This window comes from Tyto alba, unplaced genomic scaffold, assembly GCF_018691265.1.
Source record: "Tyto alba isolate M040663 unplaced genomic scaffold, T.alba_DEE_v4.0 Super-Scaffold_14, whole genome shotgun sequence".
NCBI classification, from domain to species: Eukaryota; Metazoa; Chordata; class Aves; order Strigiformes; family Tytonidae; genus Tyto; species Tyto alba.
Window position 1 is genome coordinate 18,799,241 of NW_024881276.1, and position 22,207 is coordinate 18,821,447.

General features: G+C 36.6%; 1 protein-coding gene across 21 annotated transcripts in view; it reads right to left on the reverse strand.

The window, feature by feature from the left end:
• The window catches only part of DMD (dystrophin), a 1,076,492-nt gene that overhangs the window by 147,327 nt on the left and 906,958 nt on the right, over positions 1–22,207 (reverse strand). For all 21 annotated transcript variants that reach the window (XM_042788288.1, XM_042788292.1, XM_042788293.1 and 18 more), the window contains one exon: positions 21,135–21,281. In XM_042788288.1, coding sequence (XP_042644222.1) covers positions 21,135–21,281 — 147 coding nt within the window. The remainder of the gene's footprint in view (positions 1–21,134; positions 21,282–22,207) is intronic.

Below are 22,207 nucleotides of genomic sequence, written 5' to 3' on the forward strand. Positions count from 1 at the left end.
CCTGCTTCATACTTGGTAGAAAGGCAAAGTTCTTTGATTTCACCAGTGCTTCAAAGCTATAGAACAAGCTGCAGATTTGATGCCTCTTTTGAATCATGACCTTTATGAAGTTCAACAGTAGGTTAACATTGAAGCTTAACAAACATTCAGGCCTGGGAATCTCCCTTTGTTCTCAAGAACAGGCAGTATGGCTGAAATGTAGCTGGGCATGGAGGCCATTAATTAAAACACTTCCAAAAGAGCTGAAAGATGGACTTTATTACAATAACTAATAACGAGTGACTATGAAATGTCTTAGGATAAATATTCTTGATGTTATGGTATAGAAGAAATGTACTCCCTTGCAACATTACTGTAGAAGACACTATCATTATTACTATCTAGACATGTTCCATACCAATCAGGTAATATAAAATATTTGAATGTGAACTCTTTGTTAGAGCAGACAGCCTTTAAAATAAGTGCATATTATTTTAAGAAGGAGCACAATCGACACCAGTTTCTGGATTTGTAATTTTATAGCTCTAACAGTCTGCAGACATTACATCAGCTATCAGAGACACTGAAACTACAGCAACCATCCTAGCAGCAGCACCACCCATCTTATAAATTGACCGAGTAGGCTGAGATCATAATGATGTCTGTTACTTTAGACTTACTTTTGAACAAGTTATTTTGCTTCATTTAGAAGCACTTCCTACATTTGAGAAAAATGGCTTACGAGTTCATAAACCTAATGTCCTACCCAACTTTCTGTTTTACATATTACACTATTCCTTCATGGAAAATTTCTCTCTTCCTGTTTACTTCACCGAACAATTTAAGAACACATAGCAATCAAACTTTGCTTCAAACAACCTCCCATACCACAAATAAACATTTAAATGCCAACAAATAAAAAAGTATGGAAAGTCTACCCACCATTTACCCCAAATCCATCATTTAGTCAAGAATTCCTATCAGTTAATTCGGTGAAGGAGATCAGGTAATGCTCCCTGAATAACAAGTAGATCTAAGGTGTTGACCATCTTAGAAGTAAGTGTTCTTACTGAAGTCACCTAAATTAGTCTTTTGATGTTTTTTTTTTTTGTTTGTTTTTGTTTTTTTTTTTTTTTTTTACTCACCTAAACAGGCTGTACTTTATTTCACTTACATTCTATTCTTTAACAATGTCATCTATTTATATTATGCATGTTAAGTACTCACACACCATTTTTGTATTTGTAGTGACAAAGCTAAGCAGAAAATACAGTTGCATTTCCTGGGACATAAAATTAAAACATTGAGAAAAAATGAAATAGAAAGCAACATTATTTTTAAAAAGCTGTTTGTTGTTTCACTTAATTTCAAAAGTCTTTACACTTTAAAATTTATAATAATTAAAAAAAAAAAAAAAAGCATAGTTGTTCTCTCCCAGTAACACTTCCAGCTTTCACAAAACATTCAATTACAAAATTCTTGAAAAGGTAGTTTTGGTTATGATGATAAACTTGTTTTTTTTTCCTAAAACAAGGAACAGGAGAGAAGTAAAAGTTCTGTACATACATACAGTTATCCTGATGAAAATGGTGAAGTTTTGGGACAGAGACCTTAATATTTACATGTGTACTGAAAAGCAAACCTGAGCCTTTCTAAATGTCAGCCTATATTTATAGAATTATATACTTTAAAGAACATTTGGAATGGTAGTAGTAATGGAAATCAGGAGGAGGACTGGAACAATCAAGTGTGACTTCTCATAGTTTCTTCGTCGGTATGGAATAAATTAAGATAAATAGGTATCTCAAGGAAGGCAAGCAAATGGGGTTGTTTGTCTCAAGTTTATAACCTGACAGATATGACACTGGAAGGACTTGAAGTCCTTGTACATTTTGTCCTATTTTGTTGTATAGAACCCAGCATTCTGTAGATAAAGTGCACTGCAGACAAAAAAAATAAAGGAACTCTAATGAATGATGCTCAGATTAAAAGAATCAATGAAAATATCCAGCTGTGCTAAAAAGGCTTCAAATTACCATTTATGCAAGTGATGCATGCAATAGGTGTTGGGAAGGAAAAGAAAATTATTATGAACAGTCTCTTTGGCAAAGTATTAATGGAATTCACTTTTCAATTGTAAGGGAAATGTAGAGCAGTGGAAATAATTTCAATTAGAGGAAAACATACTACTGGAAATTCTGACTGCTATCACTGGACGACTGTGATCTTTGGTGTAGGTTCTGAAATGGAAGGTAAGTTGGAATGAATTGTGATTTATATATAATGTTTCGTACGACACATATGTTTCTGCTTCAGGTAGATGCAGCCTGTGAAAAGAGATAGTTAATGTTTTCTCATGTTGTCTGGTCATGAGAGAGGGTGGACACAAAATATGGTGTTTCATTTAAATAGCTGCACACCCTGCTCTAATGATGTGTAGTTTTCCAGCCTTTGTCTCTCCATACCACTCAGAGCAGAGAGGGGAACCAGAGAAGAACTACATGCTGTGCTGGAAATGTGTGGGCTCCTATGAAAGTCTGCAAAAGGATTAAAGTGTCTTGGGCCCCATAAATCCTTACCAGACCTGCTCCCCTACATCTTATACCTCTGACAGCACAGAATCTTGCAGACCCAGAACTCAATCAGCTTTTCCTGTTCATCACAACTAACCCCAACACACCCGTGCCCTGAAAAATCTTGCAAGTAGTAGTTTTGTAGTATTACAAGCCAGTACCCATATGACATTGAAAAAAAGGACAAAAGTTGACGTGGGATAAAAATAAACCAACCCAAACATACATGAGAAAAGAAAAATACTTCTTCAGTCATAGGTTAAGATTTCAGATGTCCAATTCTGTTATCCAATCCATAAACAAGAATAAGTATTTAGGAGAAAAAGCCCCTCTCTGCTATTTGAAAAAAGCTGGAAATCTAGCAAAAGCTTAAATACAGTGGTTTTAAAAATATTATTATTACGATTTGTTATTTAAGATTTTCAAACATGAAGAGTTATAAATTGTAAGAACTAGTCCAATAAATTTTCAATTAAATAGCTAAATTAATGTAGTGACATTTAATTAAAGTTGCACTAGTTTTTACAAATACAGTTAATTAAGCTGCTATCTAAAATTAAATCTCACCCAAAACGTTTTTACACTTCTGCAGCTCATCTGATGCAGACATAATTAAAATTCTTGAAGTTCACCTATGCATCCGAATATTGGTAAAAAAAAAAAAAAACAAAGCACAACCAAACCCCAAACTTGCTGAAGTAATTTGAGAGGCTGCTGCTTTAATGGGATTTACACAATCCTTGGAGTGGGAGGACAGCAAACACAGAAACAAATCTAGGTTTTCAAATCTGCACAGACTTATTCATTCAGTATAACAGGCCAAGACCTTTGAAGATTTTCTCCAGGTGAAGGATAACAGATTGACATGACCAGGAAACAGGGAGATAAATCTTGCTGGCTTTATACGTGCCTTCCATTGAAGTAAATAGGACCTGCATAGGTAAGGCACGCAGCACTTGCACTTATATTCAGGAGCAGATGGGGGCATCCTATCAGAGGGTCAAATTCTTTTTCCACAAGTGGAATACCTCTGATCTTCTGGTGGTCTAAATGATCCTGCTCCCTTTCTCGATCTTTTACTGACTGATTTCTTTCTTGGTCAAGACCAGGATGGGCTGTTTTAGTGGTCAGTTAAACACAGATATACTTCCCACATGAGAGTGACTCAAAATCACCACACTTGTTTTACATAACAAGTAAACATTTAACATAAACATTTTAGGTATTGGCTGATCCAGAGACATGTCCAGATAGATGGAATGTCTATTATTGCACTACTTAGGATCAGAGAACAGCGTCTGAAGAGTTACTCTTTGTGAGACAAAAAAAAAAGTACAGTTCAAGCCTAGTATTTATTGCAAAAGACACTAATTTCTCTATTAAAACAGACATATGCTGTGGCAGAACAAATGATGTCTAAACCAATGGGACATTCAGAACTGAAATTTGGAGCTGGTCATTTCAACAGCTTACTCTGCAAGTGGCAGAAATTGTGAGCACAGTAATACAGTACTCATATGCCATCCAGATTACCACCACATGGGCAGATCTTTTGTTCTAGGTCCCTCAGGAGTTCTGAGAGTATACAAAAAGTAAAATTCTCCTATGGGGTTAAAGACACAAAGCTGAAACACACAAAAATGTACCAATATTTTCATGACAGGTATTTATTTTCTTTTCTGTTAATAAAAGTATGCAGAAGATAAAAAACAACCAAATTTTTCTTAATACTGCATGCATAAAGTCCCCTTCTGGAAAAAAACATGGATGGGAATCCCATGCCTAATGTCATGAAATTGAGGGTTCAAAAATGAAACCTGATCTTGTTAATGATCTGAACCCAAAACCTTAATCTGAAAAGCTTAATTTAAGCAGGAAGAAGATTCAAGATCTGGATGTTATATTTATTTCCCAGTTGTGGCTCAGGAAACTCTTTAGATAAATAAGCAAATCATGTGCAACTCACTTTAAAATACAAATTCACATGGGTTTACATGCATACAGAATTCCACAGGTTTTAAACTTAGCATCTGAAGTACAAGGTACAATTGCCCTATCGTTTTATGTAGAGGAAGAAAAAGGAAAAGAGAAAGCAACACACCTCCAGAGTATGATATTAATATGATAAAATTTAAAAGGCCTATGTGCTCCCTTTTGAAGACCAATCTCTCCTTTGAGGGAGAAAACGATTAACTTTTTTTTTGTGTGTGTGTGTGTACAGAAGATGAATGCATTTCCCTTCTTGCATAGCAAAAGCTGGAGATTGTACACAAATAACAAAGGTAGTAAAAATCTATAGAACCTTGAAGGCTGATCAACCTGTGATAATCTTTCTGCAGGCACTTGAATCACCCTCTCTTACCTTGAGTTTGCAGCACAACAGGACCCTGGCAAATTGCTATAATCTCCTTTAACCCTAATCACCATTTTAATCAAAAAAGGTGGGGCAGCCTGGAATTTGTACAGCAAGGTTAGCACTGCAACTGTCATTCTATTTGCTAAATACACAGAGTAAGCTGCTAAAAGGTTGAAATGGTTCAAGCTTTTATTATCTTCAGAAGATTACATTCCGGCATTAATATTTGACAAGTAAAAGAAAAGAAAATTATGAGACTGTCTGCTTTGAAAAGCTTTAGAAGCCTGCTTAGAGCATGGCTGTATCTTTCACTAACTCTGATCTTAAGAGGCTCCTTGGGGAAAAAAAAAAAAAAAAAAGGTTGTCATTTGTAAAACTGCCATGACTAAAAGCCTACCTCACCTGCACCTTACACTGCACTTTTCCTCTCTACACCCCTTTCTTTTCTTCTCATGTTAGTTTATAAATTTTCTAGTTGTGTTCTCTGTTTGCTCATTTAATGATTTTCTTCCTAGTCTTTTTTTAGTAAGCAGTGGTGTGATTATAGAAGGTATGACAGACAAGGAGAAGCTTATATGAAGAGGAAGAAAGAAGCTTAGAGGAGAAAAAGAGAAGTGAGAGAAACTAAACAGTGCATCAAGGATATTGGAGGAAGGGGAAGATTAAAGGAAAAATCAGCAGACAACTTTGGTTTTCAGCTAGAAGGGATTCAGCAGCTGCCATTAAAAACCTGCAGCTCTGCCTGAGACGTATTGATCAGACTATTTCAATGTTTTCTGTACAACTTAGAGAGCCCGCTGTTTACTTCAAATTATAGCAATGTGATAGCCTACTCAGGAAATAACACCTGTCTCAAATAAAAAACATTTTTGTTTTTAAAGACCCTCCTGTATTTCTCCCTCTTTTCTTTTCCAGGAAGGGATGCTGAACTATCAAAATTCTGTTCACTTGCTCAAGTATCAAAATACTCTTCATGCTAAAGATGAATTTTTTCTCTCTCTTTTTTTTTAAAAAAAAAAAAAAGAGGACCATTTATACATACAACTCCTTAATATTTTAGATATTACCTAGAATGAATATCCCAGTAGGGCATCTAAATATAATGGAGAGGACAGTATGTGTGTATTTACAAAGTACTGGAGAGTTATAACCAATCCTGCTAAAATGGTAAGTGAAGAACATCATTAGATTCTGGACAACTGCAAGAAGGTTTGTTTATAGGATTTCTAAGCCATTTTGCACACAATATTCTTTTCCTAAATGCAAAAGATATTTTCTTATAAGCAAACACTTATTTTGATAAATAATACTAATAAGACAGTCCTTATCTTCTACCTGAGTGTGTCTCAGGTTTGATTTTTAAGTTATCTCACAGTTCCTAATCCTAGTCCTTTTAAATACATTGTACTCTAAACTATAAATGTTAGAGGACAAAAATGCATGAGGTAGGATGATTCCTGCCTCCTACATACCTCTGTTCTTGTAACACCCTTTTTAGTGTTATAATTTCTTTTTACATATTAAAACCTGATGTATCAGTCTAAACTATAGAATTACATTAGATTTTGGGCAAAAGGGAGAAGCATAAAAAAGAGGAGAAATGAGCACATTCACACTACCATTTGCTTTCAAACACAAAGCAAAACCTTTCCAAAGGTTTTTTATTCCATGGTGAGAAAAGAAAAAACATCCCTTGTATCTTGTCTTCCTCTCTAGATGCATGAATGACATTTTTGTTCTTGACTATTGTAAGAATCAAAATCCCTCTGCCTTAGGTTTTTTTTATTATTATTTTTTTATAATGTACTAAGCTCAACAAACCTTCGTAGAAAATAGAATACTCTTAATTATGAATAAATTAACTAAATTAGTAACATGAGATGGATATGCAATTAAGGGACTGTTAATTGAAACTGGAAACACAGCTGTATACAGCTTAGAGATGAATCATACCAGTAATGACGCAGATGTTTATAAAATGTGATTATGTTTAGCAGGAGCATACTATTGAAACTCCCCAGCCTATTCTTATATTGTGTCACTGAAATGGTTTTTAAACCCATGAACACCAGGAATCAGGATCTCAGGGATGGCAAATTAGGCTCCCTGGATATGTGAATTAGTGTTGTCTGAATGTCAGCAATTTAATTCTCCAGCTTTCAAAGAATGTAGACATGGAGCCAAAACCAAACATCTGTTAGTTATATGCTCATTCAGAAAAAAAAAAAAAAAAAAAAAATCTCTGGCAAGCTAGAGCCTGTCTGAATATGAGGAAGATAGTGAAATACAGTATCTCTAAGTAGTAACACTGCTGTGTGAATATACTGATCATGTCAATAATATAATAGCCCGGGAGCTTATGAAATCTACTTTGTGTATAACTGTAAATACATCTTTTGGGGATCTAGAAGGATCACAAACAAATGGTAATTCCTATCTAAAGGTTTAAGAATTCATTATCTTTCTAAAAATAGCAAATCATACATTTTATTCTTTCAGCTTTTACATCTTTCCTGGGATGCTCTTTGATAATCTGTACAGTAAAGGGTTTTAATTCTGGCACAAAAAGGCACAAATGTTGCTCTTGGGTCATACAAGGATATCTGAGCTATGCAAGCTCAGCAGGGGTAACAGCTGGTACAGTTGTGAGGGATGGCAGAACAGACAAAGCCAATGGCCCATGATGGCTTAAGTTCTAACATACCAGCCTAAAGTCTGCCTCGTACCTCTTATTTTACAGATCAGTGTTACCACTGAATACCATATAGTAGCATGTCAATGTTAAAGAGTCTGTGATTTGTTTGACGGAATAGGTTCACAGACTGAGAGAATTGGATTTTACAATATACATGTTTTCTTTAAATATAACCACGCTTTCAATAAACATGCTGAAAAATACAAGGTCATAGTTTGTGTCCAAAGTCCTTTCCACATACGGTAGTGCAGCTCACATCACAAACAATTAGTTGTGATTCAGGGGCCTTGGCCTGTATAACAATAAGTATTTACAAACACAAATTTACATGAAATAGTTTGTTTTTCTGGCCCTGCTTTTTAGGGAATGGGACAGACACTTAGACTATGTAAACTATCAGAACTACAGTAAAATTAAAAGGGTACTATGATTTACTCCAAATCAAGACAATTTCATTCTAGTTTAACTAAGTTTTGTAAGATCCCTAAATCTATAGATCCATAAATGGATACTTACCTAAAAACATGTATATTCATGCACAAGGTGGTTAAAATAATTTGAAAATATGTAGAGTGTCACTGGCAAAGCTAAAATAATCAGTGTGACCTGGCACTGTTAAACATCACAGGCATCTCCCATCAGCTGTGGGAATTGCTGAGCATAGCCTAACAATGTGGGGGCACTGTGTTGAGGGAGAAAAGTGGTGATCATAAAACTGGATTTGCCTCTGTCTTTTAGAAACTTTATTTTCTGGGAGCTGGCCTCCTGCTCTCTGGTGACGAAAAATTATTAGATCTTGACTTTTTAAAAGAGGAAGCCTGCATGATTTCTGCAACAGACCATACCGGTCTGACAGTATTTCACATGTCATTCACAACTGAATAAAGTTATGAAGTCTTTGTGAGAAAAATGTAAACCCTTTCTCTTTCAGGGTAAACCTAGACAGATTCAGGGATATACTGCAGATAGCTACGACAACTGATGTGCAAACCAAATTGTTACCTTGTCTATTTGGATGGCAAAAGTACAGACAAAGTCAGTTCAGGATTTGAAATGTGATGTTTTGAGATAAGGAACTGGAATGCTGGAATATATAGGAAACACAAAGCTATTTTATGGAAGACACATTCTTCTGTTTCTGAATACCCAAAGAAATCACTGCACTGATGAAACAGCATTGTCTTATCAGCTATGTGTTGGATAAGTGGGACAGAACTCATTGTTTTTACAGATGGAAAAGAGTCATAAATTAAGGTATTAGGGGAAAGGACACAAAACACTTGAGATCAGTATGAGAAATCAGAGGGATGAAAGTGAAAATATCCAACACAATGAATATATTATCTACAGGTGTGGACTTAAAGCTTATTTTTCTAGACTGATTAATGCTAATTAGTCATGCCATTAATTTTGTTTTAAAACAAACTGAGTTATGGCAGAGAACCAACTTTGAACACCTAAGAAAATGGAAGAGAAAGACTAACTGAGTCTTCAACCTACACACTTGAGACTTTCCAAACAAAATGGCACATCTTAAAGAATTAATTTCTGTAACATATAATTCTGGATGTTGCTATGATTCTCCAGGTACAAAAGAAATAACAAATTAATGAGTAAAAACTGAAATTGTAGCTCTGGGTCAAGAACCATAATTTATACTATGTTGTTCCACAACTAAAAGGTTCCTTTCTAAAGGTTGTTGCAGTATCAGTGTTTTATAAAGTAACAGAAAGCACAGGAATTGAATGGCATAGATGAGCCAACAGGAAGAAATTGGCATCTTGAAATAACTCCTTTTGCCTGTGTTGTGCCGGGTGGATCCAAATTAGGAAGCATTTTACAGAAAACATTTGCACACATAACGCATACCAGGAATTGAGCCATTTTAAATATAAAGTGCCCTCCTCTACATTTAACATACTATTACATGACTTCTACACTGCCCAGAATTTTCTATATAAGGACACAACATTCAGCTTTACTCAAGGAGTGATGAAAACTACAATGGCAATTTTAGAGAGCACCTTGCAAAAACATTCTGAAAATGACACACATAATCATCTACAAAGGCTGGTTTTAAAACTGTGTCACAATTTAATGCTACTGACATTTTTTGTATTTTGAACAGTACTGTTAACAGTACTTTCTAAAATGGCAAAAATGTCTTACTCATATTAAAGTTTTACTGAAGCGAAAAGATTTAGAAAATTTAGCACACAATACTGCATAGCCTAAAGACTGTAAAAGCTTTCTGTGACCTGAAAGTAGACAGTCTTGACGTAAAAATATCTGCAGTGATAGAATATGTAATTCATATATCAGAAAGTCACAAAATGACTTAAGAAAGAAAAAAACATTTGCTAACATTAACCTTTTGCACTGGAAATTTGTATATTATTTCTCTACCTTGGGCTTTTTATAATTTTAAATGAATTTTCTTCTAAAAAAAATTCACAGCATTTTAGAAGAAGAAATTAGCAAAAATGGGGAGATAGAGGAATATTTTTTGCCAGTTTTACGTTCTCTCCCTCTAAAAACCTTTAATAATACTTTGGCACTGGGACTTGGAATCTAAGAGGTTTTATACTGCTTCCAAGGATATTCATTAAGGATTCATTGAGCTACAAGCCTCTGAAAATCACATTAGAGAGAGACTTCACAGGACAGCTCTTAAACTCTGTGAATGCTCTATCTGTGGCAAACGTGTTCCACATTCAAAGCAAACTTTGTACATCTGCTTTAACCTCACTTCAAACCAAGCGGGCATGAATGGACAGATGATGTGTGTCAGCAGGGTATATCCCCTCCAGGGTATGGAGCAGGACCAGAAATTGCTAAGCCTCATCATCCTTCTGGTGTCAGCAGATAGCTGACAATGTATCCTACCCTACCCGACCCTACACAATCCTGTCCTATTCTATTGCACTTTAATATCTAACACACAAATTATGAGCTCTGACTGCTGATAACATTTTGTCAAGGAAAGGGACCTGTGATGTGGAAGTCAGGACTGGAGAACGACTTCTAATCACAAGGTTAATTTTTGGTTTGTCCTTGTTTGCTTTCACTATTCTGACTGCTGCTAATTTTGTACACTTCCCTGCTTTTCGCCCTCACACATTCTTACCTTAAAAAACCCCTAATTTTCATAATGAACAGCCAAACCATAGCTGATTGAAATCAGTTCACACACCTAAAAAGATGTTGAAAAAAATCAGACCATATTCTCTCAATTTGGACAAGAAGAAAAAAAAAAAAAAGCTATCTGTCCAATTTTAGCATACAAGGTAAAAACTCCCAATTTCTCATAGCCTACACACCTTTGTAAGACTGAAACTCAGAGCTTTAATTCTCCAAATGTAACTTCCACTTTCCTTGTGAAAGGAACTTTTGCAGAAATAATTTCAATTAATGTTTTGAAGATGCTCAGGTATTATGGATCATGAACATTAAAGAATGTGAATAATTCCATCTTCAGTAGAATTTCAATAGTGGCTAGTAAATAAGTTAAAGAGCTATAAACTGAATGATTTAGCTAAAACTGCTTGATTAAAAAACAACAGAACTAGTGGATGTTGGTTTCCAATGAGAATACATTTTCAACAGTATCATAACCTCAGCTTTCCCCGGCATCCTAAATATAGTCTGATGTGACTCATATAGATGTGCACTGCCAAATGTAATCTATAACTGCTGACAGGTGAAAGTAAATTGCACAACTCTTATTTTATAAGGAAACGAGACTAACATTTATCAACTAATACGCCCATTCTCTTCCTATCATTTATCCATCAACCAGATAAATTGGGAATCTTACAGAATGTATTGTATATGCAAAAATTGTATGAGAGTGATAAATTCAAGTTGCATATGTAACATATTTTCTTACATTTGATAAATTTTAAGTGCTTTGTACTTATAAACAACATAACTCAGGTTTTTTATAATCCCATATACCCATACACATATATGAGAAACAAAAAAAAATACATCAAAAGAAATCTATCTATGCATATTGAAATGAGAATACAAAGTAGGGTAAATTGCTGTTCTTCTGCATGCTTCTTCAAAACACTTCTTCATAGACCACAATTCCAAAGTAAAGGAAGTCAAAATAAGATAAACTCTTAAAATGAATGTCTCTTCTATAACAAAAAATTGCTAAAGCATTTACAGTTTCAACAAACTGAAATTCATCACATAGAACATCATAACTTTAACATGGTTTTATTAGTTTTCCTGATGGCATGGCTGTTGATGATAACCATGCCTGTTTATACTTACATACACACATTCTTTCACTGACTGCCCTAAACATGCCACAAGGAACAATGAAGATGTCCTCCTAATTTAGGAAGGAATCTTTCCCGTTTTTGACACACACTTCATTAGAGGAATTGAATCCCAACCCATACAGCTGGCCTTCCTCAACTAGCTTACAGAAATAAATAGGTTCTATAAAGAATGAATGACTGCAAAATGAATCTGTATGCATATTTTTGCAGACAAATATTGGGCAAAACTGAGACTCAAGCTAACAGAAATGAAGAGAAATATATGGGTATATGAATTCTGCAGTCAACTGGCATAGCCAATTAAATAAATAAGAGACCATTAAAGAGCCATGACAACTGTGGTTTTGGCAAAAGTTCCAGTTCTCATGGAATATACAAAACAACATTTTAACTAAAGAGTATGATGGGAAAACTCAACTTCCAAAGAGAATCAAAATCTCCCTCTGCTGGGAAGATGAAATCTGCAACTACTAAAATAATTTCAAATTTCAAGGTTGAAAGGAACTATGATTTTAGTAATTCCTTAATTAGTGTTATTATAGTTGAACTAGAATTTTGGCTCCATATATTTAGAAAAGTTGTCTCCTGTTTTTGTCAGCTACTTACAGATGACATAAGTCAAAATATAGTTTAAAAAAGATGAAAAGCAAACAAATAGAAACAAATTTATCATTAAAATTAATGAAATGACACAATGGAAAGAGAAACTGTTAAGGTAATAGAAAGGTAATAACATTCAAATATAAAAATCTAACTATATGGCACATTCATATATGTATGACATTCTCAGTCTCTTTCAGAGAAAGAAACTTGCTACTGTTGCATCATCTGCCAATCTATCTGCTTTTAACATACCCCCAGTTTACACTCACTGTTTAATTTGGAATAAATAACTTTTCTTGTAATGTAAGATATACAAAAAGATAAGGCAGATGTTCTATTTAATTGTATGACTAGAGCTTTCCTGTGTGAGATTGCTATGCTGTAAGAATTGGACAACTGAACTGTAAAGAACCAGAAGAGTTTTTTATTTTTGTTTAGGAAAAATGATATAAGAGAATATCCTTAATCACATTCAAATCTTAATTACATGGTTTAGACCCTAAGTATACTTCCTGAAATGATTACTATACTATGCATTCAGAAATAAAAAAAGACCTGAGAATCTGCTAAACTTGTTTCATTTCAACTGTGAGAGATTTGAAAAAACATTTCTTTTTCATATGTATTTTGCTGTTATTTCACTTCTTTTATGAGGGGCTTTTTATTGGAGAAGGCATGGAAGAAGATGAAGTAAAATAAAATAAACAAAGAAAACAAACCCAAACCTGAAATCTACTATGATATGTCAGTGCTGATCTTAACTTACATTCTGAGGTAATTTATTTGCCCTAGTGCCTATCGCCTATCAAAAGCAGGGTGTGAGCTGAGAACTGCTGCTCAGAATGCCTGTGACCCAGCTTTTGCGAGATTAATTGCATCTGAATATTTGAAAACACCTATCACTGATATTTGGAGGGACATTTACATATAGAGGCCACCAAGACTCTGATGCATAGTCACAATTTCACATTGATTACAGGAAAGAAGGGATTTCCTTTTTGACTTTTAAGCATTCTCAATGTTAGTTCCTTTGCAAACACAGATGGTAAGATTCATTCATATTTCTCATCATGGATTGAAAGAAACAGCTAATATTTTTGAAGCACACAGAAGATGCTGGTTTTTTAAATAATTCATTGAAGTGATACGTATTACAATAGTATACATTACACATCTCAGTAAAGAGCCCATCCTCAGCAGAATACAAATAAAACTGTGATATAACTTTAGCTAACTGCCTGCAGTGGTATTAAAAGCCTGCTGTTTGTTCAGCAACTCCTGCAAGCAGAGTGTGCTGTTTGAGGCAACAGAATGATAGTTGTGGCTGGACCCTTTAGTAAGAGGCAACACACTCTTCTGCCATATCAATCTTCAAATCCCCACATGTTGGAGAATCTGCTACTGATGCAAGATGAGCTTAGGACATAGGACCAGTAATGAAATAAGGACTAATGCTCCTTTACAGTTACCCTTTATATGTAGAAATCATAGAAACATAGAATCTTTTAGGTTGGAAAAGATCATTAAGATCATCAAGTCCAGACATAAATGCACATATATGTGTGCGTGTGTCTGCATATAACTGTATCTACATCTATATCTGATCTCTATATCTATCTGTATCTATCTATATCTATCTATATGCAGGGTATGGACTGTTTCATTTTATGTGCTTCTTCCAGCCTGCTTAGTTTTACAAACTAGACAGGCTGGGCCCACTATTATGGACAGAGACACCTGCTCACAAATTACTGCAGTTCATTACAACTTGCTAAACTGAAAGCACTGGAATATAAATACCATGACAAAATCTCTTAAAATATAAAATTTTTGGATGAAAGACTGTTCTTATTCTATTTTTCAGCTTTTTAGAGGTACTTCTCTAAATATGAGTACATAGATTTTTGTTTAAATGTTGTAGTTTGAGCCTGGTCGGCAGCTAACCACCACACAGCCACTCTCTCCCCCTTCTCTTCCGGCAATAAGAAGGGACAGAGAGCCAGGCTTGGGGTTCGAGATAGGATTGGGATGGGGAAAAAAATCACCCTTTATGGTCACGAGCAAAAGACAGACTCGTTAGGGGAGGAAAAAAAAGAACACACATTTATTACAGACACTAACAACACATAACAGAGTAAGACAGTGAGAAGCATTGCCACATCTTGAGAACACCTTCCCCCCACCCCTCCCTTCTTCTTGGGCTCAGTTCTACTCCCGATATCTCTACTTCCTCGCCCAGTGGCGCAGGGGCAGGGAATGGGGGGGTGGGGGTGGGGTGTGTGCAGTCAGTGCTGCTGCTTCTTTCATCTTCAGTAGGGGGAGCTTCTGGAACTTGTTCCCCCTGCTCCATCATTGTCCCCCTCTCACAGGAGACAGTCCTCCACAAACTTTCTCCAACATGAGTTCCTCCCACGGGCTGCAGCGTTCCCCACACTGCTCCGTCATGGGTCACCAACTTTCTCCGACTGGATTCCCTCCCATGGCTGCAGCCCTTCCCGAGCTACTCCGGCGTGGGACTCCCCCGCATGCTGCAATCCTCCCAGCACTGAATTACAGCATCGGGGCTACCTTTTCCCACAAGACCCTGGCCTTCTTTGGGCACAGCACCTTGATAAATCAGGTGGAAACCACAGGCCATAAATCAGTGTCTGCTCCACCGTAGATCTTCATGGGTGGGAGGGGGGGGCCGTCCTGCCGTCTCACCACAGGATACAGGGGGGTCTCTGCTCCGGCACACCTCCCCCCTCCTTTCTTCTTCTGTTCCTCCACTGACCTTGGTGTTCATGCAGCTGCAGCAACTCTTCCTCACAAATCCCCCCTGCTCATCACCACGTCCCTTCTTAAATATGTTATCGCAGAGGCGCAGCTGATAGTCTCAGTTTTGGTGCAGGGGTGGAGCTGACTTGGAGCTGGGGGAGCTTCAAGAAGCTTCTCACAGGGGGCCACCCCTATTGCCCCCTCTCCTGCTACCAAAAAAACCCACCACTCACTCAACCCAGGACATTAAACAAAAAAAAAAACTTCCCTGATAACTGAAAGCTATGTTCTCCATGAGATACTTGTAAATTTTTTTACATAGAATCACAGAATGGTTTGGGTTGGAAGGGACCTTAAAATCACCTAGCTCCAACCCCCCTGCCATGGGCAGGGTCACCTCCCACCAGACCAGGTTGCTCAAAGCCCCATTCAGCCTGGCCTTGAACCCTTCCAGAGAGGGGGCAGCCACAGCTTCTCTGGGAAACCTGTGCCAGTGTCTAACCATTGTCACAATGAAGCATTTCTTCCTTACATATAATCTAAATCTACCCTCTTTCAGTTTAAATCTCTTACCCCCATCCTTTCCCTACACTCCCTGATAAAGAGTCCCTCCCCAGCTGTCCTGGTTGGGGCTGGCCTAGAGTTCCCGTTGGTCTGGCAGCGGGAGGAGCTGCAGCACCCTGAGACCCCAGAGGCTCCCCAGGTCCCAGTGCCCTCACCTGTGTGCGGGGGCGGGGGGAGCACAGCTGGAGGGCTGGGCCCCGATTGGCCGATAGTCCATGTCATGTGACACTGTGCTCACTATATAAAGGCAGGAGTGGGCCAGGAGGGGCTGTCACTTCTGGGAGTGTGGCTGTGGGGCCTTTGTGTTTGGGATTACTGGCCGGGAGCAGGCGGGGGTCGGTGGGTGGTGAGCAGCTGTATGGTACATTACCCGTTGGTACTGCTGTCAGCGTATTGTTCTGTCACTGTTATTAAACTGTTTTTACCTCCACCCGTGAGTCTCCCTTTGCCCCTCTGATTCCCTCCCCATTCCCAAGTAGGGGGAGGGTGGGTGAGCGACTGCGGGGCGTTTAGCTGCTGACCAGGCTCAGACAACGACACCACCTTATCTGTAGCCCCCTTTAAGTACTGGGAGGCCGCTATCAGGTCTCCCTGGAGCCTTCTCTTCTGCAGGCTGAACAACCCCAACTCTCTCAGCCTGTCCTTATAGGAGAGGTCCTCCAGCCCCCTGATCTCTCACGAGAGCAGAGTAGAGGAGGAGAATCCCCTCCCTTGACCTCCTGGCCACGCTTCTCTTGATGCAGCCCAGGATATGGTTGGATTTCTGGGGTCAGAGTGCACATTGCTGGCTCATAGTCATTTTTCCATCCGCTAATATCCCCAAGTCCTTCGCTGCAAAGCTGCTCTCAATCCACTCATTGCCCAGCCTGTATTTGTGCTTGAGATTACCCTGACCCATGTGCAGGACCTTGAAACTTGGACTTGTTGAACTTCATGAGGTTTGCATGGGCCCACCCCTCAAGCCTGTCAAGGTCCCTCTGGATGGCATCTCTTCCCTCCAGTGTGTTGACTGCACCACACAATGTGGTGTCATTGGCAAACTTGCCAAGGGTGCACTCAGTCCCACTGTCCATGTCGCCAACAAAGATGTTTAACAGTGCCAATCCCAATACTGACCCCTGAGGAATGCCACTCGTTACTGGTCTCCACTTGGACATTGAGCCTTTGACTGTAACTCTTTGAGTGTGACCATCGAGCCAATTCCTTATCCACATGTCAGAGGCTTTGCCTTTTGACCTGCACTACATCAACTAGATCTCTGACCAAAGTGAAGTGGATGTAACGCCTGCCAATCTGGTCTCCCTGGCTTCTCAAATGTTGACTGGAAGTAAGCAAGAGTTTGCAAGACATGTTTTCACCAGGCTGATTTCGTCACATATACTGTTTGAAGCACACAGGATCTGAACATGAAAGCTCCTTGTGGAATTCATAATAAATAGCTCCCTGGAGAGACTTCATCTTCTTTCATGTTTATGAAAAATGGAAACATAAACAGCGTATTTCCCTCAAAACTACTCTTTTAAATGCATGAAACTAATTATTTTCACATTGCTTAAGTTCCACAAATGATGATGCAGTTTTCAGAGACTGAGCTGAGTGCGTTAGTTTTCATTAATGAAATACACCTCCATACACTTCAAAATCAGGAGTCTGTAATTGGTTGAATGCTTTCCATACATTTTTCTTCCAGTAATACTCCAGTGTATATTGACCAAAATTGAACACAGAAAACGTAAATTAATGGAAAACATGGATTATTGCAAAAGTATAAATGAAGTTCTGTGAAGATACTGCAGGAATATTTGATACTGTTCACTAATACTACATCACTGTACAACCTGTGTGCAATACTGCAAATGATTGAATATGGTCAGCCTTATTCTTATGATTGTAAAATGACTAAAAGATTAAATCTTTGTAAGATTTGGTTTAAAATGATACATTTCCTCCTCTCATCTTATGAAAGTCCCAGTGTTAATAAAGCAGCAAACAAGACATCATTTCATCCTCTACACAATGCTCTGCAACTTTCTCATAAAACTAGAATTTGGTACTGTTTCAGATCTGATAAACTTTATGTCCTTATTTACTTTTCCCACACATAAACAAGAATGGATATCTTTCTGGCAAGCAATAGCACAGAAGCCTCTGTTTTATGATTTTCCTGCAGTGATATTTTCTAGGAAATGGGATACATGGTTAAGAAATATTTTTCCCACTATGAATATGACAAGGAGAGAGATCTAACCTTTGAGGGGAAAAAAATGACAAGTAAACTAAGAACCATTTTAGCTAGAAAAAAAAAAAGAAAGAAAAAAAATCACAGAAATAAGGGAAATAACATGGGGAAAGGCAGAGAAGAGTCTGGACACAGAAATAAATACTTTTTGAAAAAAGGAATTAATAGAAGCCAAAGAGAAAATATGGGTAGTATAAAAGAAAGACGTGCAAATACATTAAAAGTTGAAATTGGTAGAAAAAAAAATGAAAAGATTAAAGTATTGAGGAGACATTTTATGTGATATTAGTATAAGAAAGGCAATTAGTCCAAAAAAAAAAAAAGAAAATCAGAATGAAATAAATTCCTAGCGGTCAAACTGAAAGCCAGAAACAAACAATAGGAGCCTATCTTGGAAGTAAAATGTTTTTTCTTGAAACAAAAATTATTTATATTTTTGCTTCTCCTACTATGTGGTCAAAATTTCAGTTTTCTATAAATAGTATCACACTTAACTGGAGTGCTGGTCATACATAAATAAATCTAATCCTAACACAGAACAACACATGATACTCTAAAATGAGCCACTCGGGCCTGAGAGTCAATGTCCAGCAGACTTCATATATAGAATAGTTGTACTAAGTGATTGTTGTACATCCCTGTCACCCGAACTATTCTATTCTATTCTATTCTATTCTATTCTATTCTATTCTATTCTATTCTATTCTATTCTATTCTATTCTATTCTATTCTATTCTATTCTATTCTATTCTATTCTATTCTATTCTATTCTATTCTATTCTATTCTATTCTATTCTATTCTATTCTACTCTATTCTACAAAAATGAATTCTGTCTCCCAATATGTCTCAACCTCTGCTCCCTTTTAAGTAGAAAAAATTATATTACAGGAACATATCTGCTCTTCTTCTTCCCAGGGGTTACATCTTGGCCTTTTGTACATGATAATCCTGCAAATTTACTTATGTCTTTTCCCCTCAGGATATGTTTAAAAATCTACTGAAGTGCTCTCACCTTGTTCTCCGTATCTGCCAGATGACATTTAAGTAAATACGAAAAAGAGAGTAAACCATAATATTTCAATTAACTATCTGTTCTATCAGCTCTAACATCTCACTCTGATGTACTGTTTCCAAGTATCTATCTTCACAGAAGATGAAACACTTTGTTTTTCAAATACTCTGGATTTGATAAATTGAGACAATAATTTATAATGAAAAGTGAATTGTTCACAATGCTTCCTGTGCTCTGTGGAAAAAGAGCAAATTATGTTTGAAATGTGTATGAACATATGATTTGCCCTATATATTTTTAAACAATTTATAATGCCAAGTTGGCCCTCTATCTAATGCTTTAATGAATGATAACAACAAAACCTTTCTCTCTGGCTCTCTCTCAGATTTGTTTGACTTTTTCATATCCTAGATGCTTTTACTCTGAAAAATCTTCCTGATTTCCCTTATTTCCTGCTTAAGTAATGAAGTATATTTCAGCAAACCTAGTTAACTACTTTATTAGTGAAATAAGGTATTTTTCAATGAATCATAGAAGATTTGTTAACTTGATCAGCTGCTGTTTTTTAAAAAAAACGAACAGAGGTGATTTCTCTCATACATGGGATAAAAATTTGGGGAATACTCATTTTGTCTTCCAGATTTCTGTTGATCTTTCTTAATAGTATTACCGAACCCTATCCTGAGGATCTAATGACCAAAGATTTTGGACTAATGATCTTTTACTTAAACTATCACCGTCACTGCAAACTGTTGATTTAGGGAAAAAAAAAATCCTGTTAATATCTGCATAAACTGTTGATAAACTGGAGATGCCATGGAGCTGTGATATTTTTTTTTGGAGAAGCAATAAAGAAGCAGTAACCTCTTACTGACAGATTTGACAGCACCATGATCTTGATCTTTTATCTGTATGTAAGACAAGAGGGAACTGGTTCATTTTTGTCCATTGCTAATGTTTGTTTTTTTACAATGAAGGCAAAAGTCTTTATTAACCTCCATACATCTACACTTTTATAATATATTAAGATAAATATAACGACACAATTTCAAAATGTGAATCAGTGATGTAGCGAAAAATAAAATATTGAGCAAAATCCAGAACTTAAGGAAGTTAATTTAATTGCATTTATCTTCATTTAATCATAACAGTACTCCCCTTCCCTGGGACCTACATCACCATATACCAGTGCATGCATACTTACATATGCTCTCTCTTCCACGCTGTTCCTAGAAATCTAAGCTAAGATACAGTGTATTTTGGAAAACCTATACATATTTGAAGTCTTTATCACAAGATAACACAATCTAAAATTTAAGTGATAGATACATGTAAATAAAAATCCGAAGAATTTGTAAATTTTTCAGTATTTACCATTTATAGTTGTTGTTCACCTTAATTTCATAATATAACTTAATATTTTTCCTGCATTAGAGCTCAATTTATAAAATCACTTTCAAAACTGATTTACTTGAAGTATCAAGTCCTGCTAATTACCTGAATACATGTAATGCCTTGTAATTTTATAATTGTTTCTACAGGTATGACTTTAAAGGTTCCACAGCACAGAATCATTAATCTGCCTATAAGGAATTTATCTAAAACTGGTGCTCTTGAAAATTATTTAAACGATAGTAAAAGGAATAAAGCAGCAGAAGTAAACTGTCTTATGTGAATCTTACATATATACCATGAAAATATCTGTAAAACATGGGTAAGACAGACGAAATGATCACAGGATGTGTTTGGCAGCAAGAATTGCAAAATATTAGTATTAAATGGTAAATAAACTGGTATGTGTTTTAATTGTATGAGAACTTTAACCATATGAAAAACTGTGTTACCTAATTTCTACTTGATAAATTATTCAGAACAATATGCAAATACAGCATCAGCTTTACCTCCTACTTTATCATAGAGACACGATCACTGAAAGCCTGCTTCCTCTTCCGTTTCTTAGCACACCTTTGGTGCTATTCCACAGGGAAAAAACAAGCACACAGACATAAAAAAATATATACTTAAATGCAGCATAAAGAAAAAAGTCATAGGAAATGTACCTGTAGCACTTTCCACCGTGTGTTCAGGTCTTCTACACAGCTGAGATTGTACTGGGAGAGTTGAATATCAGAGGGGGTGAACTGGTGAGCAAGGTCATTCACTTGATGCACCTTTTCTTTAAGGGGTACAATTTCTGCTCGATAAACCTGTGTGAATTAAATATAAATAAAGATAAGCACTAACTGAAAAAACTACTGGCTCTGCTATCAGCTGATCAGTAATGTAAAAGATATTCCATGTCAAGCTGAAAGGAAGGAGTATACTGGTTATGATACAGTTTACAGTCTTTTTAGATAGCTTCATATGGACTTCAGGACTCAAAGGCAAGGCCCAGCATTTCAGAAGGTGATATAAAATTGGAACCTTCATATCAATTTTTGACCAGTTAAGCCAAATCTCTAATCAGAACACCCACTGGGATGTGCACTGCATAGCGTGCTTCTCTCCCACCTCATCCTTTACATGTTCCTCAGGGTGGATGGGAATAAGTGTTGTTTAACACATGAAAACAGAGGAAGACTGCTGTTCCAAAAGACAACAAATGAAAAAATAGAAGCAATGATAAAACTATTCCAGATCTCACTAAAGCCACAATCTTACCCTGAGTATCTTGTGTGTTACAAATAAAAGGCTAGTAATGGCAAGTATAAAAAAACCAAACCAAAACAAAACAGTTTTTACTATGAATCCCAATCTGGCCTACATGACTCATATTTCAGAAAAAAATAAACTACTGCATCTTGTAAGACAACCTTTAAAACTATGCATAAGAGCAGTCTAGGTAATAATTTCAGTAATGTTTGTGAAAATGAGAAGCTGCTAGTTATGAGTTTCTTGATTTTAAAAGCAACAACCTGATGATGCTGCTTCCATGATGCATCTGAGTAAATTCAGATAAATTCAGGGCACTATGACTGTATCAAAGAGAGGAATCTATGTAGATCGTTCACTGTTCCATACCTATCTTTTCTAAGGAGACAATTATGAATTGTTAACATGATAAACTATGTCAAAACGTAACGAGCCATTTCTCAGGGACAAATTCTGTCATTTTCAGGAGCACTTTTTATTG